Below are 17832 nucleotides of genomic sequence, written 5' to 3'. Positions count from 1 at the left end.
TTATGGCCTATCATATGGTCTGTTTTGTAGAAAGTTCCATGCTCTGTTGAATAGAATGTGTATTCTGTGGTTGTTGGATGAAATATTCTGTATATATCTTGTAAGTCCATTTGTTCTAAGGTATAGTTTAAATCCATTGTTTCTTTGTTGACTTTGTGTCTTGATGATCTGTCTAGTGCTGTCAGTGGAATATTGAAGTTCCCCACTATTACTGTGTTGCTGTCTATCTCATTTCTTAGGTCTATTAGTAATTGTTTTATAAATTTGGGATCATTGTACTGGTATAAAAATAGGCATATTAACCAATGGAACAGAATAGAGAACTCAGAAATAAACCCGCTTACAGCCAACTGATCTTCAACAAAGCAAACAAAAACATAAACATAGGGAAAGGACACCATTTTCAACAAATGGTGCTGGGATAATTGGCGAGCCACGTGTAGGAGAATGAAACTGGATTCTCATCTCTCACCTTGTACAAAAATCAACTCAAGATGAATTGAGGAATTAAACCTAAGACCTGAAACTATAAAAATTCTAGAAGATAACATTGGAAAAACCCTTCCAGACATTTATCGGGGAACACACCCCCAATATTTCAATGTAGGTTCTTTCTATTTTCCATAAGTGTCGGCTGGCTGAGAAATAAAGAGAAAGAGTACAAAGAGAGGAATTTTACAGCTGGGCCACCGGCCAGGGGTGACATCACATATTGGTAGGATGGTGATGCCTACCTGAGCCACAAAACCAGCAAGTTTTATTAAGGATTTCAAAAGGGGAGGGGGTGCAAGAACAGGGAGTAGGTCACAAGATCACATGCCTCAAAGGGCAAAAAGGAGACCAAAGATCACATGCTTCTGAGGAAACAGGACAAGGGCAAAATCAGAAACTCCTGATAAGGGTCTAACAAAGATCACAAGGCAAAGGGCAAAAGCAGAATTACTGATAAGGGTCTATGTTCAGTGATGCACGTATTGTCTTGATAAGCATCTTAAACAACAGAAAACAGGTTCGAGAGCAGAGAACGGGTCTGACCTCAAATTTACCAGGGTGGGGTTTTTCCCCACCCTAGTAAGCCTGAAGGTACTGCAGGAGACCAGGACGTATTTCAGTCCTTATCTCAACCACATAAGACAGATGCCCCCAGAGTGGCCATTTATAGACCTCCCTCCAGGAATGCATTCCTTTTCCAGAGTAATCCTTGCTAGGAAAAGAATTTAGCGATATCTTCCCAACTTGCACATCCATTTATAGGCTCTCTGCAAGAAGAAAAATATGGCTCTTTTTGCCCGACTCCGCAGGCAGTCAGACCTTATGATTGTCTTCCCTCGTTCCCTAAAATTGCTGTTATTCTGTTCTTTTTCAAGGTGCACTGATTTCATATTCTTCAAACACACATGTTTTATAATCAATTTGTACAGTTAACACAATTATAGTGGCCCTGAGGTAACATACATCCTCAGCTTATGAAGATAACAGGATTAAGAGATTAAAGTAAGACAGGCATAAGAAATTATGAAAGATTTTTTGGGAGCTGTTAAATGTCCATGAAATCTTCACAATTTATGTTCCTCTGCTGTGGCTCTAGCCAGTCCCTGTGTTCGGGGCCCCTGGCTTCCCGCAGCAGATATTGGCTTAGGCAAGGATTTCATGACCAAAACCCCAAAAGCAAATGCAATAAAAACAAAGATAAATAGCTGTAGCCTAATTAAACTAAAGTGCTTTTGCACGGCAAAAGGAACAGTCGACAGAGTAAACAAACAACCCACGGAGTGGGAGAAAATCTTCACAATCTATACATCTGAAAAAGGACTAATATCCAGAATTCACAATGAACAAATCAGTAAGAAAAAAAAAAATCCTACCAAAAAGTGGGCTAAGGACATGAATAGACAATTCTCAAAAGAAGAAGATATACAAATGCCCAACAAACATATGAAAAAATGATCAGCATCACTAATGATCAGGGAAATGCAAATCAAAACCACAATGCGATACCACCTTACTCCTTCAAGAATGACCATAATCAAATGCAATACCACCATACTCCTTCAGGAATGACCATAATCACAATGTGATACCACCTTATTCCTTCAAGAATGACCATAATCAAAAAATGAAAAAACAGTAGATGTTGGTGTGGATGCAGGAAATGTAAACTAGTGCATCCACTATGGAAAACAGTGTGGAGATCCCTTAGATAATTAAAAGTAGAACTACCATTTGATCCAGCAATCCTACTGCTGGATATCTATGGAAAGGAAAAGAAGTCATTATTCAAAAAAGATACTTGCACATGCATGTTTATAGCAGCACAATGCACAATTGCAAAATCATGGAACCAACCCAAATGCCCATCAGTCAACAAGTGGATAAAGAAATATATATATATATATTTTCTTATATATATATATTTCTTATATATATAGAGTCAGTATATATATATATATATGTTTCTACTGAACATATATATATGATGGAATACTACTCATCCATAAAAAGGAATGAATTAACAACATTTGCAATGACCTGGATGAGATTGGAGACTATTATTCTAAGTGAAGTAACTCAGAAATGGCCAACCAAACATCATATGATCTCACTGATATGTGGGAGCTAAGCTATGAGGATGCAAAGGCATGAGAATGATACAGTGGACTTTGGGCATTTGCGAGGAAGAGTGGGAGGGAGATGAGAGATAAAAGACAACAAATATGGTGCAGTGTGTACTGCTAGGGTGATGGGTTCACCAAGATCTCACACATCACCACTAAAGAACTTACTGATGTAACCAAATACCACCTGTACCGCAATAACTTATGGAAAAATAAAATAAAATTTAAAAAGATTTTGTACATCGTTGTCAGACAAACCTGGGTTTGAGTCCCATCTCAGCTTCTTACTGGTTATATGACTCTTGATTTTCCTTATCTTTAAAATGAGACTAATAGCAATGTCTACCTTATGGGTCATCGTGGTGAGGATCCAGTGAGTGAAGTATATATAACACTAATCCCCCAATAGGAATTATATAAATACTCACTATGCCTCTTCCCTTGATGTGTAATAAAATGGGTGGAACTTGTGATTGCTTTTGAATTTTGTGACTTGGTTGATGTTTCCTAACAGGCATATTCTCCATCTCCTTCTTCACAGATTCAGAGACATATTGCATGTTTCAAGACAAGAAGTACAGAGTGGGTGAGAGATGGCATCCTTACCTGGAACCTTACGGGTTGGTTTACTGCGTGAACTGCATCTGCTCAGAGGTACAATCTCTCATGACATGTGATTTCCCAGTTTGCTTCTCAGCATGCAGAGAGGCCTTCAGTGCCCAAATGGCCAGTCACTGTGGGTGATAAAATCCTGAAAGAAAGTAAAGAAGCAGACTGGTTGCTCTGTCTCATGCCTATAATCCCAGCACTTTGGGAGGCTGAGGCATGTGGATCACTTCAGTCCAGGAGTTCGAGACCAGCATGGGTAATATGGCAAAACCCCTTCTCTACAAAAAGTACAAAAATTAGCTGGGTGTGGTGGCACATGCCTGTTGTCCCAGCTAGTTGGGAGGCTGAGGTGGGAGGATCACTTGAGCTTGGGACTTCTAGGCTGAAGTGAATCGAGATTGCACCACTGCATTCCAGCATGGTTGACAGAGCAAGACCCTATCTCATAAAATAAAAGAAGAAAGTAAGAAGAAGATTGCAAGGAAAAATAAACATTTTCTGTCTTCTGTCCTCTCTTGCTTTTTGGCTTGATTTTTATGGGTTCTCTGAGTATTTGCTATGGACAGATATTTATGATCTCTTAGCCTAATGATATAGGGCATGGTTGCAGAAGGCAGAAGAGCCTGATAGTGGGAGTGGAGGTGAAAGCTCAATAGAATGTTTAGATTGTAAGACAAAGTAGTTTTTGAAAATTATTTTAAGGCTGACCTTTAGGGAGAATATTAGGACAAATTATAAACTGGTTCATTGGGAGAGTGGATTTTATGTTGTCTCAGCCAATAACTGTAATTAAGACTGAGTTTGTGAAACCTTGGCCTGTACCTCTTAAGGATTAGAGTTCCCTTGGCTTAGCCTTGGCTCCTGTCCAGTCATTTAGAAAGGATTTTGCATGGCTTGAGTGCCATCTTTGCAATAGGTAAAGCAGGTTGTTCCATCTTCTTCCCATGGTCTTGACCCAGGAGCATAGCTCTGGTCCATCTTTCTGAACAAACCTCTACCATCATATGTTAGGCTAGAGTTTCTTGTTGTCTGCACTATAGATATTTGGTTGGGGGCTGTCCTGCACATTGTAGGATGTTAAGCAGTATCCCTGGCCTCTACCCATTGGATGACAAGAGCACCATCCCCAATCATAATAACCAAAAATGTCTCCAGACCTGGCCAAGTTGCCTGGGGAGCAAAAATCACCCCTGGTAGAGAAGCGGTGCACTAGGCAAATTGGAAAGGGAGGCCTTGTACTAGGCATTGAGAATTCTGAACTTACACAATGGATCTTCAAGACCAGCTTCTTACTTGAGACCTTGTGTAAGGACTGCACCTCTTCCCTCATGCCCAGCTAGAGCAGAAACAATCACTTGCAGCCTGATTCATTTACCATTTGAACATAATTTTGGGCTGTCAGAATTTTGAGCATGTGGAAACATAATTATCAGGTAACATCAGGCAGTATTAAGAGGCTATGAGGTTCTAGAACAAAGACAGACCAAGTTTCCAACCCTGCCTCTGCCACTTATGAGCCACTGGACAAGTTGCCTGACCTCAGTGATATTCGTTCATCTTCCTCTTTTTATAAATGGGATAGTGATATTGCCATTTCATAGGGTTCTGGAACGGATTAAATTTACAAATCCATTTAAATCATTTAAAACAATGCTTAGTCATGGTAAACATTCAAGAAATGTTAACAGCTGTGATTGTCATCATTGCTGTCCTTATCATTGTGGTTGTCATCATCATTATTATTATTAATCTATTAACTCTAGAACAGAATTCAGTATGTAGCATTAAGGAGGATTCCATTTAGACCTCAGCTGGGAGGTGTGGTTTCTGATGTGCTTCAGTGATCTCAATTCAAGATTATACCACCTGCCTCTGAGAAGTGTGATACGTGAGGAGCTTCTGTGTGTTGCCAAATGCAACACTCCAAAAAGATTATTCTAGAAAGTACACAAGAAAAGGAAAAGGTTGTGATAAGGCAATTCCAATTTGGATAAAAGAAGCCTGCCTCTTTAAATGGTTAGGGCATGTATTAAATAGATCATTTGGGGATTGATTAACTGCCTGAGATGGCCTGATTTTGTCGGATTCTTGACGCGACACATTGAAGATGGACAGCTAACCATTGGGAGCTGAGGCTTCGCTGTCTGCAAGGCAGTCAAAATGTTAAAATGATTGATCCCAATGCCAACAGCTCAAGCACAAGGCATCTTCTATTTCTAGGTCCTCTTCACTACTTTATTCCCCCACAACAGCCTGACAAATACAAGTAGCCCTTGCTGCAAATGATTTATGGATGGTAAATGTAAATGAAAAATTTATTTCCAGAGTATGTCTTTCTTCTAGAAATGATTGTGAGCTGTCAGAGCGAGGGATCTTGGAATTGTAGATCAGGCAGGGACGCAGTTGCCCCACCCAGGCATACTACCTAATCAGCTAAATTGCAAACTCTAGCTTGTTCTCAGAAGAATTTTGGCTAAAAAGGAAATGAGAAGAATCACTCGGCCCACTGGGCCAAGGCAGAGTTATATGGAATCCAGGATCCATCTGCTAGGGATGCCTCCTTGCCCAGGGCTGGGTAGCAGCTCAGGGGACCCATTGCTCATTGTGTCTTTCATGTTATTGGACAGGTGATTATGAAATCAGAGTAGGTTCTTGGAAAAGACATGCAGCTAAAGCTGGGGAATGGTAGAAATACCATAGAGCCAGGCCAGAAGAAGCCTGTCACAATTAATGGGAAGCTTTGAAAATTGGAGGAGTGGTGATCTCAGCCTTAGAAAAATATGCCAGTAAACTATCAACCAACCCAGGAGAGGTGCTGGTGATGAGAAAAGGGAAGAAAATGTTGAATGCATTCAGCTTATTGGGAATGCATTATTCACTGCCTGGGTGAGTCCCTGCATGACTGTTTCCCAAACTGGCTTGATCCCAGCGACCTTTGAAAGACATTTATTTTTTCTCATTGCCTTCTCTTTTTCAGAATGGGAATGTGCTTTGCAGCCGAGTCAGATGTCCAAATGTTCATTGCCTTTCTCCTGTGCATATTCCTCATCTGTGCTGCCCTCGCTGCCCAGGTAAAGCAGTTTGTCTCTTTCTTTCCTAGCTGTGGTTCTCTATCTTCCCTCTTCACCCAACTCATCTCATCTCCATAATTCCCCAGAAGGGAAACTTCCAGACAGATAACAATAGGAACCTTTAGGCAGTCCAAACTGGCCTCTAAATACTTTTTATAGCCCAAATGGGGTACATTCTAGGCTCTAATAAGTTATTGGGTACCCAGTAACAGATTTTTATTGGCATTTTAATCATTTGAAGGTTGGTGTCAATCGGAGATGGAAATTGTGGCCCAGAGATTTTCTGCTGTAAGCAGCCTCTTCCTGCCATGGGCAGCAGGCACCAGGAGAGTTGCAGCATGGCGGCATGTGTCTTATGCAATTAGTGCTGGAATTGCATCCGAGCATAGCTTCTAAATTATGAGGGGGCCGTTCATAAATCAAAGGAGCTGACCCAGTGAGGTTTATGACAGTATAAAGCTGCCTGCCTGCTGAATAGTCACCTCCTCCAGACTGCACAGTTATTATGTACACATTGTTAAAGAGTAATTCTAAGGGGCAGCCAGGCAGAGATTTTTCCCAAGGCTGTTAGGATGTCTACTTTCACGATTTGCAGCTAGGATATTTGTCTGAGGCAGGGGCTCCCTCAATGACACTTTGTTCACGTCTGACTGGGGCCTGATTCCGACCCCAAAAGTGTGTGGAATAATTCAGAGAATGCCTGTGGGCCCAATGGCAGTCCTAGAAAAAGCTACTTGACACTCTTGGGATCTGTCAAGTACAAGTCTTATCATCCTGTAAGTTGATTCTATTTCTCTTTAGGGTGGAAATTCTTGAACTAGGGTTCCTGGGTGGGCTTTTGAGGGTCAAAGAACCCTTTAAAATTGCTTGCAGTTTTTGATGTAACTATGTATATGTGTAAATTCCTTTAGAGAACATCCGCAGCTTTATTGTCAGTCCCAAAGGGGTGTTCACGAAGAACCACTACCCTAGCTAAGGTATACACGGTGCTTTTTAAGTGGTGAGGAACTTCCAGAACTTATAAGAGAGAAACCAAATGTATCAGGGCAAAAAATCTTAGGAATAAGGCTGGGAATGGGGTTCAATGAAAACCCAGTCAACTGAAATGTTCCAAGAGTGGAGGATTTTTTTTTTTTTTTTTAATGGAGAAGAAACACCCAAACTCTTTTTGTCACCACCTTTATAATATATATTTTCCTGCATCAGTAAATACACCCTAATGAACAAAAGTGATTTATTTCCAGATGGCAGATCATGCCATATCACAGGTTTTTAAATTGTGAGTGTTGGTGCTGATAGTATATGCTTTAAGATGTCAGAGAGTGACTCGGCATATGACCAACCTAAAAGTTGCTGGGGTTTTTTTGGAATAAGTCCCTAAGCGAGGCTTACTGTTTCTGTATGTGTTCATTTGCTGCTTCTTCCTAAACTGGATTGCAAAAATGTGGTATGGGCAGCGGGGTGTGGGGGTGGGGGTGCTCTGGTAAATGGGAACAATGTTTCTGATAAAGTTGTCACTCTGGAGAGCTTTTTTTTTTTTTTTTGGTCAACCTGCCAGGTAGCCTGTCAGATAGTCTTATAAAAACTTTTTATTCCCCAGAAGTCTCCAAAAGTGGTCTAATGTCATAGGAACTTATCTAAACTGTGTAAAGATTGGTCTTCCCTGGGAAGAAGGTTGAGGCATGACCCAGACCCAGAGCATACGGCAAAAGAACATAGAATAGAATATGGCTGCACCTACCCCAGATGCCTAACAGGAGGCAAGTATTGAGAAAAAGGGAGAGTATAAGCTAGCAGTTATTTTGAGAGAAAAATAAAGTGTTAAAAGAACTGAGCTCAAAAATTCCAGAGGTGAGAACATTGAAAGAAATAAACACCATTATCGTTAAGACTTAAAAAGCTCATTTTATGGTATGGAGGATAGAAATAAACTATTCCTTTTCTTTTCCTTCTTGCTCTTGCAGCTCACTTCTCCATAAGTTCATTTTTCTTCTTGTTAACTATAACCTTTAACAGCTCTTTCTGTGGGTAATAGTCCTAAAATTCCCTAGTCCTTATATACCAAAAAAGTATTTACTTTGCAATCATTCTTGAATGATAATTTGGCTGGGTATGAAATTATATGTGTATGTTCATCTCCCCTCAGCACTTTGAAGATACTACTAAATGGTTTTTTGGCTTTTTTGTTTGCTTGTTTATTTGTTTGTGGTTAAGAATTCTGCTATTTGTAGTTCTTTTGTGGGTTCTTCTGTTTTTTGTTTTTGTTTTTTCCTTCTAGCTTTTAAAACTTTCTTCTTTTCATTGATGCACACAATGGGATGTGTAAGTTTGATTATTCTCTTCAACCTGCTCAGCAGATGATTTTTTCAGCCAAAGGAGTCAAATTTCTCATCAATTTTTAGTCAGTTTTTTGAAAATTATCTCTTCGCCTTCTTATTTTTTCTCATTCTCAAACTTATCTTTGTTGTATATTATTGCATCTCATTTAATTTATCCTTTATGTCTCCTTTAATTTTCCCTCCTGATATTCTCCCTAAAATGATATATTACTTCAAGTCTATTCTCCAATTCATGAATTCTTTCCATGCATACTATTTAGGCCATCTGTTGGGGTTTGTTTGTTTCCTTGTTTATTTTCAATAACCTTGTTTCCCCTCAGGTTTTCAAGTTATTTAAAAAGACATCTACATGATGCTAATTTATAACCTGTTATTGTTTTGGGGGATCTTATTCTCTTTTTTACCTCTTTAAAATATTTAAATGTTTATTTGAAGTCCATTTCAGATTGTTGAAATATCTAAATATTTTTAGATGTGAATTGTCACCTTTGCTGGGTTTCTTGACAGCTTTTCTCAGTCCTGAATTTTCCTTGGTTTTCTACTTTTTCTTTCAAAGCTCATTATCCATGGGTGTTTTTGTTTGTTTGTTTTTGTTTTTGTTTTTTCTTGCATGAGCCCTTCCTTGTGGAATGGTTGTTGCAGGCTTTATAGTTCACTTTGCTCTAAACCAGGTCATATATTAATGACTCGGTTTGGGCTGCCTCATGCCCGAATGGTCTATTTCTACCTCTGTTTTCTTGTGCACTACTAGTCTCTGATAATGATCATGGACAGAGACCTCATCTACAACTGCCTACCTTGGACAATCAGTGTTTTTTAGGGAACACTGAATGGGGAGAGCTATGTCAGCCCCTGTTTACGTGTGAGTACTATGACCCTAGTCCCCAACTTCGCATGGGAAGCCACTTGCAAGCTGCAGTTTCTCCTCAGCCATTTGGATCCAAACTACCCATATTCAGTCCCAGCTGCTGATGGACCATATGGCTTTGGCTCCCACTTATTGCTGTACTTTCCTCCTCTATTTTATTCCACAAAGAGTTTTTTTATGTTTCTGAATATGATTTTACAGTTTCCACATTTTATTTATTTATTTTTCTAGTTCCACATTTCATCTCTCTTTGTTTTGAAAATAACAGGGATTTCTCATGTGCTCTCTTTGCCATATTGAACCAAAATGCAACCAGCTATTCTTTCTTCCTACTGAAGATAAAGCAAGAGTAAATAGCTTTAAATCATAGCAGAGAGGAATGGAGCTTTACAAAAGGAAGAACTTTGGAACACCATGGCTGTTAAATCCTAGAATAAATGACTAAGGAGAATTTTAATCTCTTTACTTAATATTTCTAGAAATAAAAAGGTACCCACCCATCTGAGATAGAGTTGGCACAGTCGTACTTTGAGACAGGGCAATGGATGTGATGACTCCTCTGTGTTCCTTCCACCCCAGTGATTATTAGGCATGAGGAAACTCATGCCTTCAGGGTCACAGAAATGTTTGGTCAAAGAAAAGGGCTCTGGTTTTCTGTCTTAACCCAATGGAAGGCACTGTGATGAAAATGTCTTCATTTAAGAAGAAAATATTTAAAGCCAAGATGATGAATAAGCTCTGTATAAAAAGGAGAAGACAAACAAGCAAACCATATACTCCAGATATTGGCTTTACATACTGTCCTATAGCAGTATTGACTTAGAGGAGCTTTTGCCTAGGTAGTAACAGACTCAGTGGAAGTGTCCTACCTATCATGCTTAGAGCTTAGTTTCCATTGAAGGAGACAGAGGAGCCATCTCATTTCATTTGTTTATATATTTCCCATGGCTCTTGCTTTCTAAACTCTACCTCTAAAATTTCCAAGGATCCCACCTATATTTGAAATTGTCTCCTACAGCTCCTGCTAAACCGTGGAAATCATAGTATGCAGGCAGCTCTTCCAGAAATACCAGAGAGAAATCTATGCTGATTCCCACAAAGAGCAAATAAAACTATTTTCATCAGCACTTGTCCAAGTCTTGGCAGAGGTCAAGTCTTAGTCACATACCAAGTGCTCTACTGGGCCCAAAGAGGCTACATGGAGGCTGGAACATTCTTAATGGAAAAGTCAAGACTGCATAGGACTCATGAATGTCATTAAATTCATCCTGGTCTCTAAGCAGGACTCTGTGGAGTCCCTGATAATTAAGAGATTTTAGAGATTTGTAGGAATTAAATTCCCTATCTTCTCTTTTGGGGGAATGAAGTGGTAATGCTGGAAGGGAAAGTAAAACAACATGACTTATTTTCATAATATGTGTGTGTGTGTGTATAAAATATATATATTTCATCATATATTTATTATATATATGCACAGAGAGAGAATTTTATCACAAAAAGAAGACTTTTATAGTGATCAGGAGTCTAAATCGTATTATCTAAGAGGGCTTTTTAAAATGGTCATTCCACTGAGAATTTGCTGTTCAGAATTAATAAATTTGGGTTTTCCTGGAAGTATTCCAGCATTCCTGTGTTATTAAAGAGCTCTTATAAAATTGCCAAAATAACTGATTTGATCTGGTTAGCAGAGACCTAACCCACAGTGTTTCCTTTTGGCTAGGTGAAAAAGTTTGGCACTATGAATGGTTTTAATAGGAATAGTGACAGTGTGGTTTTGCCAAGAGAGACAACCCAATCTTAGATATTCAAGGTAGGTGAGGGAAAAGACCTTACCAGTGTTGCACTATAGTGTGTGTTCCCATAAGGAGAATGTGGGAAGCCCTGTGTCATTTCTCTTTCAACAATGGTTGGGTTGTGAGTGAGCTAGCAAACACAGGTATTTCTGCCACAATATGATAGGCACATATCTGAAAATCCTCACATTCTATAAAATAGTACACTGAAAAATAACAGGGCTTAAGGAAAAAGTAGCATTGGAGAAAACCACTCAAAACGTATGCAGCTTTGTAAGCAGAATACTAACAAAGCAACTGTACTAATGAAATACTAACACAGTTTAAAAAGGCATCTTACATTTCTAATAAAATATTACAGTAAATATAGACTTCTAGAATTCACCTTTTAAAATGGTAACATTAGCTTGAAGGAAGGATGTTTAAGGAAGAATTGAAGCTGCTGAGTTATAGAGACAACAGTAAATTGCTCAAAGATCAGGGAGAATCATGTAATAAGCACTTATAAGACAGAGCATGCGGCCCAACTGAGGCAAGAGGAAGAATGTAGGGCAAATGGCTTGCTGATTTCAGTTGAGTTAGTGTACTTGGCTTTTAGCTGCAGTCACTTGGTAGTGCAAAATATTAATTTGCTGGGTAATCATATATGAACTAATGCAATTTCTATTTTATACCAACTTCATTCCCTTATGTAGCACTCACATATGAACCACTTGTGTTACACAAATCCACACTATAGTGCAGACTGTGTAAGCTGAGGTAGATACATGGCATTTGACTTTAGACAAGTTTAGAGTAAGAGTTGAAAATCACTTGTCTACTCTGAATTTGCTTTTTTTGTCTTTAATCACTGACCTATCTGCCCTTGTGTTCCCCTTTTCTCCCATCCATGCATTTATATTAAAAAGGAATCTAGAGTCTAGGTCTATGACTATGTCTGTCTATATCTGTGACTTCCACTGTTACAGTAACCAAGTAGACAGGCCTTTTGTGTTTCCTCCAGTTTTTATCTAGGGCAAAGGTTCAAAAGAGAGATTTATTTATTTTTTTATTGTGGTAAAACATGCACAACATAAAATGTACGATTTTAGTGAATAATTCTGTGGCATTAAGAACATTTACAATATTGTACAAGTGGTAAGAACATTTACCACTAATCTAGTTTCTGAAATTTTTCACCACCCCAAAAGGAAACCTACAGTCACTCTCCATTCCCCTTTTTCCCTAGCCCCTGGTAGCCATGAATCTACTTCTCTATGGATTTGCCTATTCTGGATGTTTTGCATAAGTGGAATCATACAATTTGTGGCCTTTTGCATCTGGTTTCATTCACTTAGCATAGTGTTTTCAAGGTTTACCCATGTTGTAGCATGTATCAGTATGACTTTTCTTTTTAGGGCTGAATAATCTTCCATTATTATGAATAGATCACTTTCGTTATCCATTCATCTGTTGGTAGTCATTTGGGTTGTTTCCACCTTTTGGCCACTGTGAATAATGCTGCTATGGACATTTATATACAAGTTTTTGTGTGGCATATGTTTTCAATTATTGTGTATATACCTAGGAGTGGAAATTCTGGATCTTATGGTAATTTTGTCTTTAATTTATTGAGGAATCACTCTTAAATTTTAAGGTTGCCCCATCTTCTTTTAGTTCATTTCTTTGAGTACCTACTGCCAGCCATCCCCATGGTTGCTGCTGATTTGCTGCTGTTGCCACCATCCATATCTGATCTCCATTGCTCTCTTCTCTCTTCTATTCTCTTCTGAATTCTATATTCATTTGTGTCTTGGATTTTATCAAAAAAGATCAATTCCTTGTTAACAGTAACAGTCAATTCACATATTGTTTTCCTTAGTAAGGTGACTACAATAGCTGTAATGTGCAAGATGATCAATCAGGGTCCACTCCTTTGCCTGCAAAAGATTGGTATATATATTACACATAATAATTTTATATATGTATATATATACACACACACACACACGTATATATATATATACACACACACACACACGTGTGTATATATATATGTCTTTATGGGTCCAGAGTTATCCAAAAGCCTAAGGATTCTGAAATGTTGGTGTCTGGAGAGCAGATATTTTGCTTTATTATTATTATTACTATTTTAGGTTACTGAGGGGTTGCCAAAGGAGATGTTCACTTTTGATCACTAGACCTTCCGTGTCCATACTGACTGTTCTCTTAAACCCCTTTAACTATCTTCTATGCCTTATTTCCACTATTTTTCTCATACCATTGGTCCTTGGACACTTGACACAGTACAAGGGGTTAAAACCTTCTTCAAGAAAGTAGCATTCACTGGGCGCGCTGGCTCACGCCTGTAATCCCAGCACTATGGGAGGCCGAGGCAGGCGGATCACAAGGTCAAGAGATTGAGACCATCCTGGTCAACATGGTGAAATTCCATCTCTACTTAAAATACAAAAAATTAGCTGGGTGTGGTGGTGCGTGCCTGTAGTCCCAGGTACTCGGGAGGCTGAGGCAGGAGGATCGCTTGAACCCAGGAGGTGGAGGTTGTGGTGAGCCAAGATCATGCCACTGCATTCCAGCCTAGCAACAGAGTGAGACTCCGTCTCAAAAAAAAAAAAAAAAAAGTAGCAGTCAGTTTACCTTTACCAGATGAGGTGATCTTTGTCTCTGGTAAACTCTGGGAATTTAATTTCTTTTTAAAAAGAATGTGATTTCCTTTTGGTATGCTAGAACCCTTATGTCGTGTAAGAACAAGGCTTTTAGGCGCATTATGGCCTTCCATTATGATAGAGCAGAACTCTTAACTTCTATTTCTTTCAGTGAACATTAACTAAAGCTAGCCTCACACAAAAGTAAAGAAGGCGATACCACATTGAGGGATATCAAGAGGCCCATTGGTCCCAAATAAATCTTTCATTTGCTTTCTATATGCAAGAAACTGCCACCATTATAATAGTTTTCCAGGGTTAAGATAGTGTTTCCCAAAATTTGCTCCAGAGAACATAATTTTGTGGGATGGTAATTGAGTTTACTAGGGAAAACATTTGTATGGTAAAATAAATTTGAGTTTCTGAATTAGAAAAAGTTCAACGTGTGATTTTCAATGTAAGACTTCTCAGAGTCACATATACACACACACACACACAGACATATACACACATTTATAATTTAAGAGGAATAAGTTTTTTATTTTTTAATTGACACGTAATAATTGTACAAATTTATGGAGTACAAAACATAGGGATATTTTGATACCTACAGTGTGTAGTGATCAAATCAGAGTATTAGCATATCCATCACTTCAAACATTTATCATTTCTTTGTGCTGTGAACTTTCAAAATCCTCTCTTCTGGCTGTTATTGTGTATCATTTAACCAACCTCTCCCTATCCTCCTCTTTCTGCTACCCTTCCCAGCCTCTAGTAACCACTATTCTACTTTCTGTTTCTATGAGATCAACTTTTTTAGCTTCCACATATGAGTGAGAACATGCAGTGTTTATCTTACTGTTCCTGACTTATTTTGCTTAAGTTAGTATTTTCAAGGCTCATTCATGTTGCTGTGAATGACAGGATTTCTTTCTTTTTTATGACTGAATACTACTCCATTGTGTATGTATACCACATTTTCTTTATCTATACTTCTGTTGGTGGAAACTTACGTTAATTCCATATCTTGCTATTGTGTGTAGTGCTGCAATAAACATAGGGATATAACTATCCCTTTGATATACTGATTTCCCTTTTTTTTTTTTTTTGGATATATACCCAGTAGTAGGATTGCTGGATCATATAGTAGTTTTATTTGTGCTTCTTAAAGAAACCTCCATACTGTTTTCCATAGTAGCTGTACTGATTTACATTCCCACCAACAGCATATGAGTTCCCTTTTCTCCACATCCTCACTAGAATCTATTATGTTTTGTCTTTTTGAACATAACCATTCTAACTGGGCTGAGATGATACCTCATTGTGGCTTTGATTTGTATTTTCCTGGTGATTAGTGATGTTGAGCATTTTTATATACTTGTTGTCTGTTTATATGACAGAGCCTTGATACATTAGTATACATTATGAATCTACCAGAGAGGTATATGGGATGTAATATTGTCTAAACTTATTCAGCCATAGGACCTATTTTTTGGAGGCACTTTGCAGAATTAGGGTTCTTTATTATGTGCTTCGAGAAGTGTTGTATTTTGCCATTCAATTTCTAGGAGTAATTTATGTTATAGCAATAAGCTATTGGAGAAGTTTGTTAGGGTAGTAGGCAATTTTAGCCCAAGACCCTAAACTAGTACTACTCAAATTTTAACGTGCTCAAGGATCACCTTGGGAGATTTGATAAAATGCAGACTCCCAGACCCTACACCAAAAATCCTGAATCATTTAGGCTGCAATGGGTATCATGCATTTCACACAAGCATTGCAGTTAATTCTAATGCAGTCGGATTGAGGACTGCACTACAGTAATAGGGCCCAGGGGAGGTTTTGAGAAAGGAGGTCAAGAGAACTGCCCACAGAAAGCCGTTCTGGGTAAGATCTTGCAGCAGTGGGATCTCCAGGGGGCTGTGGGCAACATGACAACATCGTTTCACTGATAATGGAGCACATAGACACTCTGGAAACACATTTTCCTTGTGTGACATTTCCCCAGGACCAACCCTGCAGTAACATGTGCACAATGTGCCATCTGGCCTGCCCCTCTGCTTTCCCAGAGCTCCCACCCAAAGGCTGCCTCCTCTGCCATCTTCCACATTCAGAGTCCTTGGCTGTCATGTCCAGAAAGCAAGACCCTCCGTAGGGAGCTTCCCCCTCTACCCCGCCCATTGTTCATGACTTGTTGTTGGCGAGAAATGAATGGCATTTCTCGGAATTAGCCCAGGAATTTCTGCTGATAAACAAATGAAACTCTCAAAGGGAAAAGCAATCAACATAGTTTGAAATAAAATCAGCGTTTTCAGCTTAGTCTGTTTTTAACTTAGTTTGAAATAAGAGTCACATCTAGGGTACTTTAAGGAAAGAATTAGCAAAATATCCTGTGGTGGGCTTTCATATGAATTGCAGGATTGACCCTTGAACCAGGGCCTGTTTTCTTCTTCAGTAAGCAGAAGAAGCAATTATTACCTTGATTTCCTGTGACCTGTGATTCTGAGACCTGTCCAGCCATCGGATCAGCTCTGCCCAAGCCCACCCCCACTTCCCTGCCAAGTTGCCTGACACCTGAAATTGTCATTACAGCTTAATCTTTTAAATTTAGGCCTTGTCCTGATAAATTCACCAATATTTGAAGGTAGTAACTTAACTCTTATTAATCATTTTTAATTTCATCTGAACACAGGATTTAGAAAGCAGAATTTGATTGTAGAAAGAGGAGGCAGGTGTTGTAGGGGAAGATCCCGAGGCCGCTAAGCTCAGCTGGGCACCTGAAGAGTTACAAAGGGATAGGGGCCTGTTGAAGGAAGGGCCTAGGGAGTCAAGCTGTACCTACCCCGAAGTCCTGCAGAACACCAGTAGTATTGAGGATAAGTTCTTTATTTGTGGCAGAGGACACAGTGGTTTCTAGGATGAGTTGCCAGCTCTCAAGTTTTTCACTTTAGAGTTGTTAATTTAAAACCAATATGTTCTCAAAGTAGCCAAATATCCTTGCTATCTGTTGCCTAGAGCCAAAGAGTTTCGCTTCAGGGTTTTGGACGCGAAATGACTATAACCCAAAAGGTTTGCCAGATTATTTGCAGCCACTAAGATAAGCAGTTGTCTTTATTAGAATGATTTTTGTCTGATTTTTGTATTTAGAATTTTATACTATCAGCTATTCCCTAAAAGAGATTTTAGGAACTGGCAGACTTAGGGTGACAGTTACTGAAATCTGTTCCAAAATCCGTCTCCTCACAGGACTCCATTTTTGGCCATCAAAATAGTCTATTTTATAAATGTCTTGATGTGTTGTCTTTTGTCTTTGCCACATACACTCTAAGACACAGAAACTGGGAAGTGGTTCAGCAAATATATGTATGGTTAGGGTAATACTCCCAGAATTGGAGATAGGCTAAGAAATATATATACTGTATCTCTCAATAAAGGGCTAAATCAAAGCTGTCTGCAGGAGGGGGAGGAAGAAGGCTGTTTGGATTTTAGTTTAATTGGGAAGACAGAGAAATACATCAAACTTGGGAGTTGAGGTTGTTTTTTGGAACATGAAGATAATGTAAGTATCCCCACAAGCTCTTTCTCTTTTCTTCAATAAATTCATCCTGTTTTGATTTCTCCACATTCACAAGATTGTGCCCTCAGGGATCTAAGGCCAAATCAGAGTCCACACTCACCATCATACCTTTTATATAGAATATTCATTTATTATTTTAATAGGAGAGAAATGGATATTGAGAAAGAGAGGGCAAGGAAATGTGGCATGCTTTCTTCCTTGTTTTCTTTCTTTGTTTCCCTTCTTTCCTTCCCTCATTCCTTCCTTTTTTATTTTCATTCTCTTTTTTGTTTAATTTGTGATTATTTTCTTGTGCTAAAATATCCATAACATAAA

General features: G+C 38.8%; 1 protein-coding gene across 10 annotated transcripts in view; it reads left to right on the top strand.

The window, feature by feature from the left end:
• CHRDL1 (chordin like 1) overlaps positions 1-17832 on the top strand; it is a 121781-nt gene that overhangs the window by 29730 nt on the left and 74219 nt on the right. For all 10 annotated transcript variants that reach the window (XM_050776550.1, XM_050776559.1, XM_050776555.1 and 7 more), the window contains exons 3-4: positions 3157-3269; positions 6202-6295. In XM_050776550.1, the coding sequence (XP_050632507.1) occupies positions 3157-3269; positions 6202-6295 (207 nt within the window). The remainder of the gene's footprint in view (positions 1-3156; positions 3270-6201; positions 6296-17832) is intronic.

Source organism: Macaca thibetana, chromosome X, assembly GCF_024542745.1.
Source record: "Macaca thibetana thibetana isolate TM-01 chromosome X, ASM2454274v1, whole genome shotgun sequence".
NCBI lineage: Eukaryota > Metazoa > Chordata > Mammalia > Primates > Cercopithecidae > Macaca > Macaca thibetana.
The sequence above is the reverse complement of the archived record's forward strand: the minus strand, read 5'-3'. Positions and strand labels throughout refer to the sequence as shown.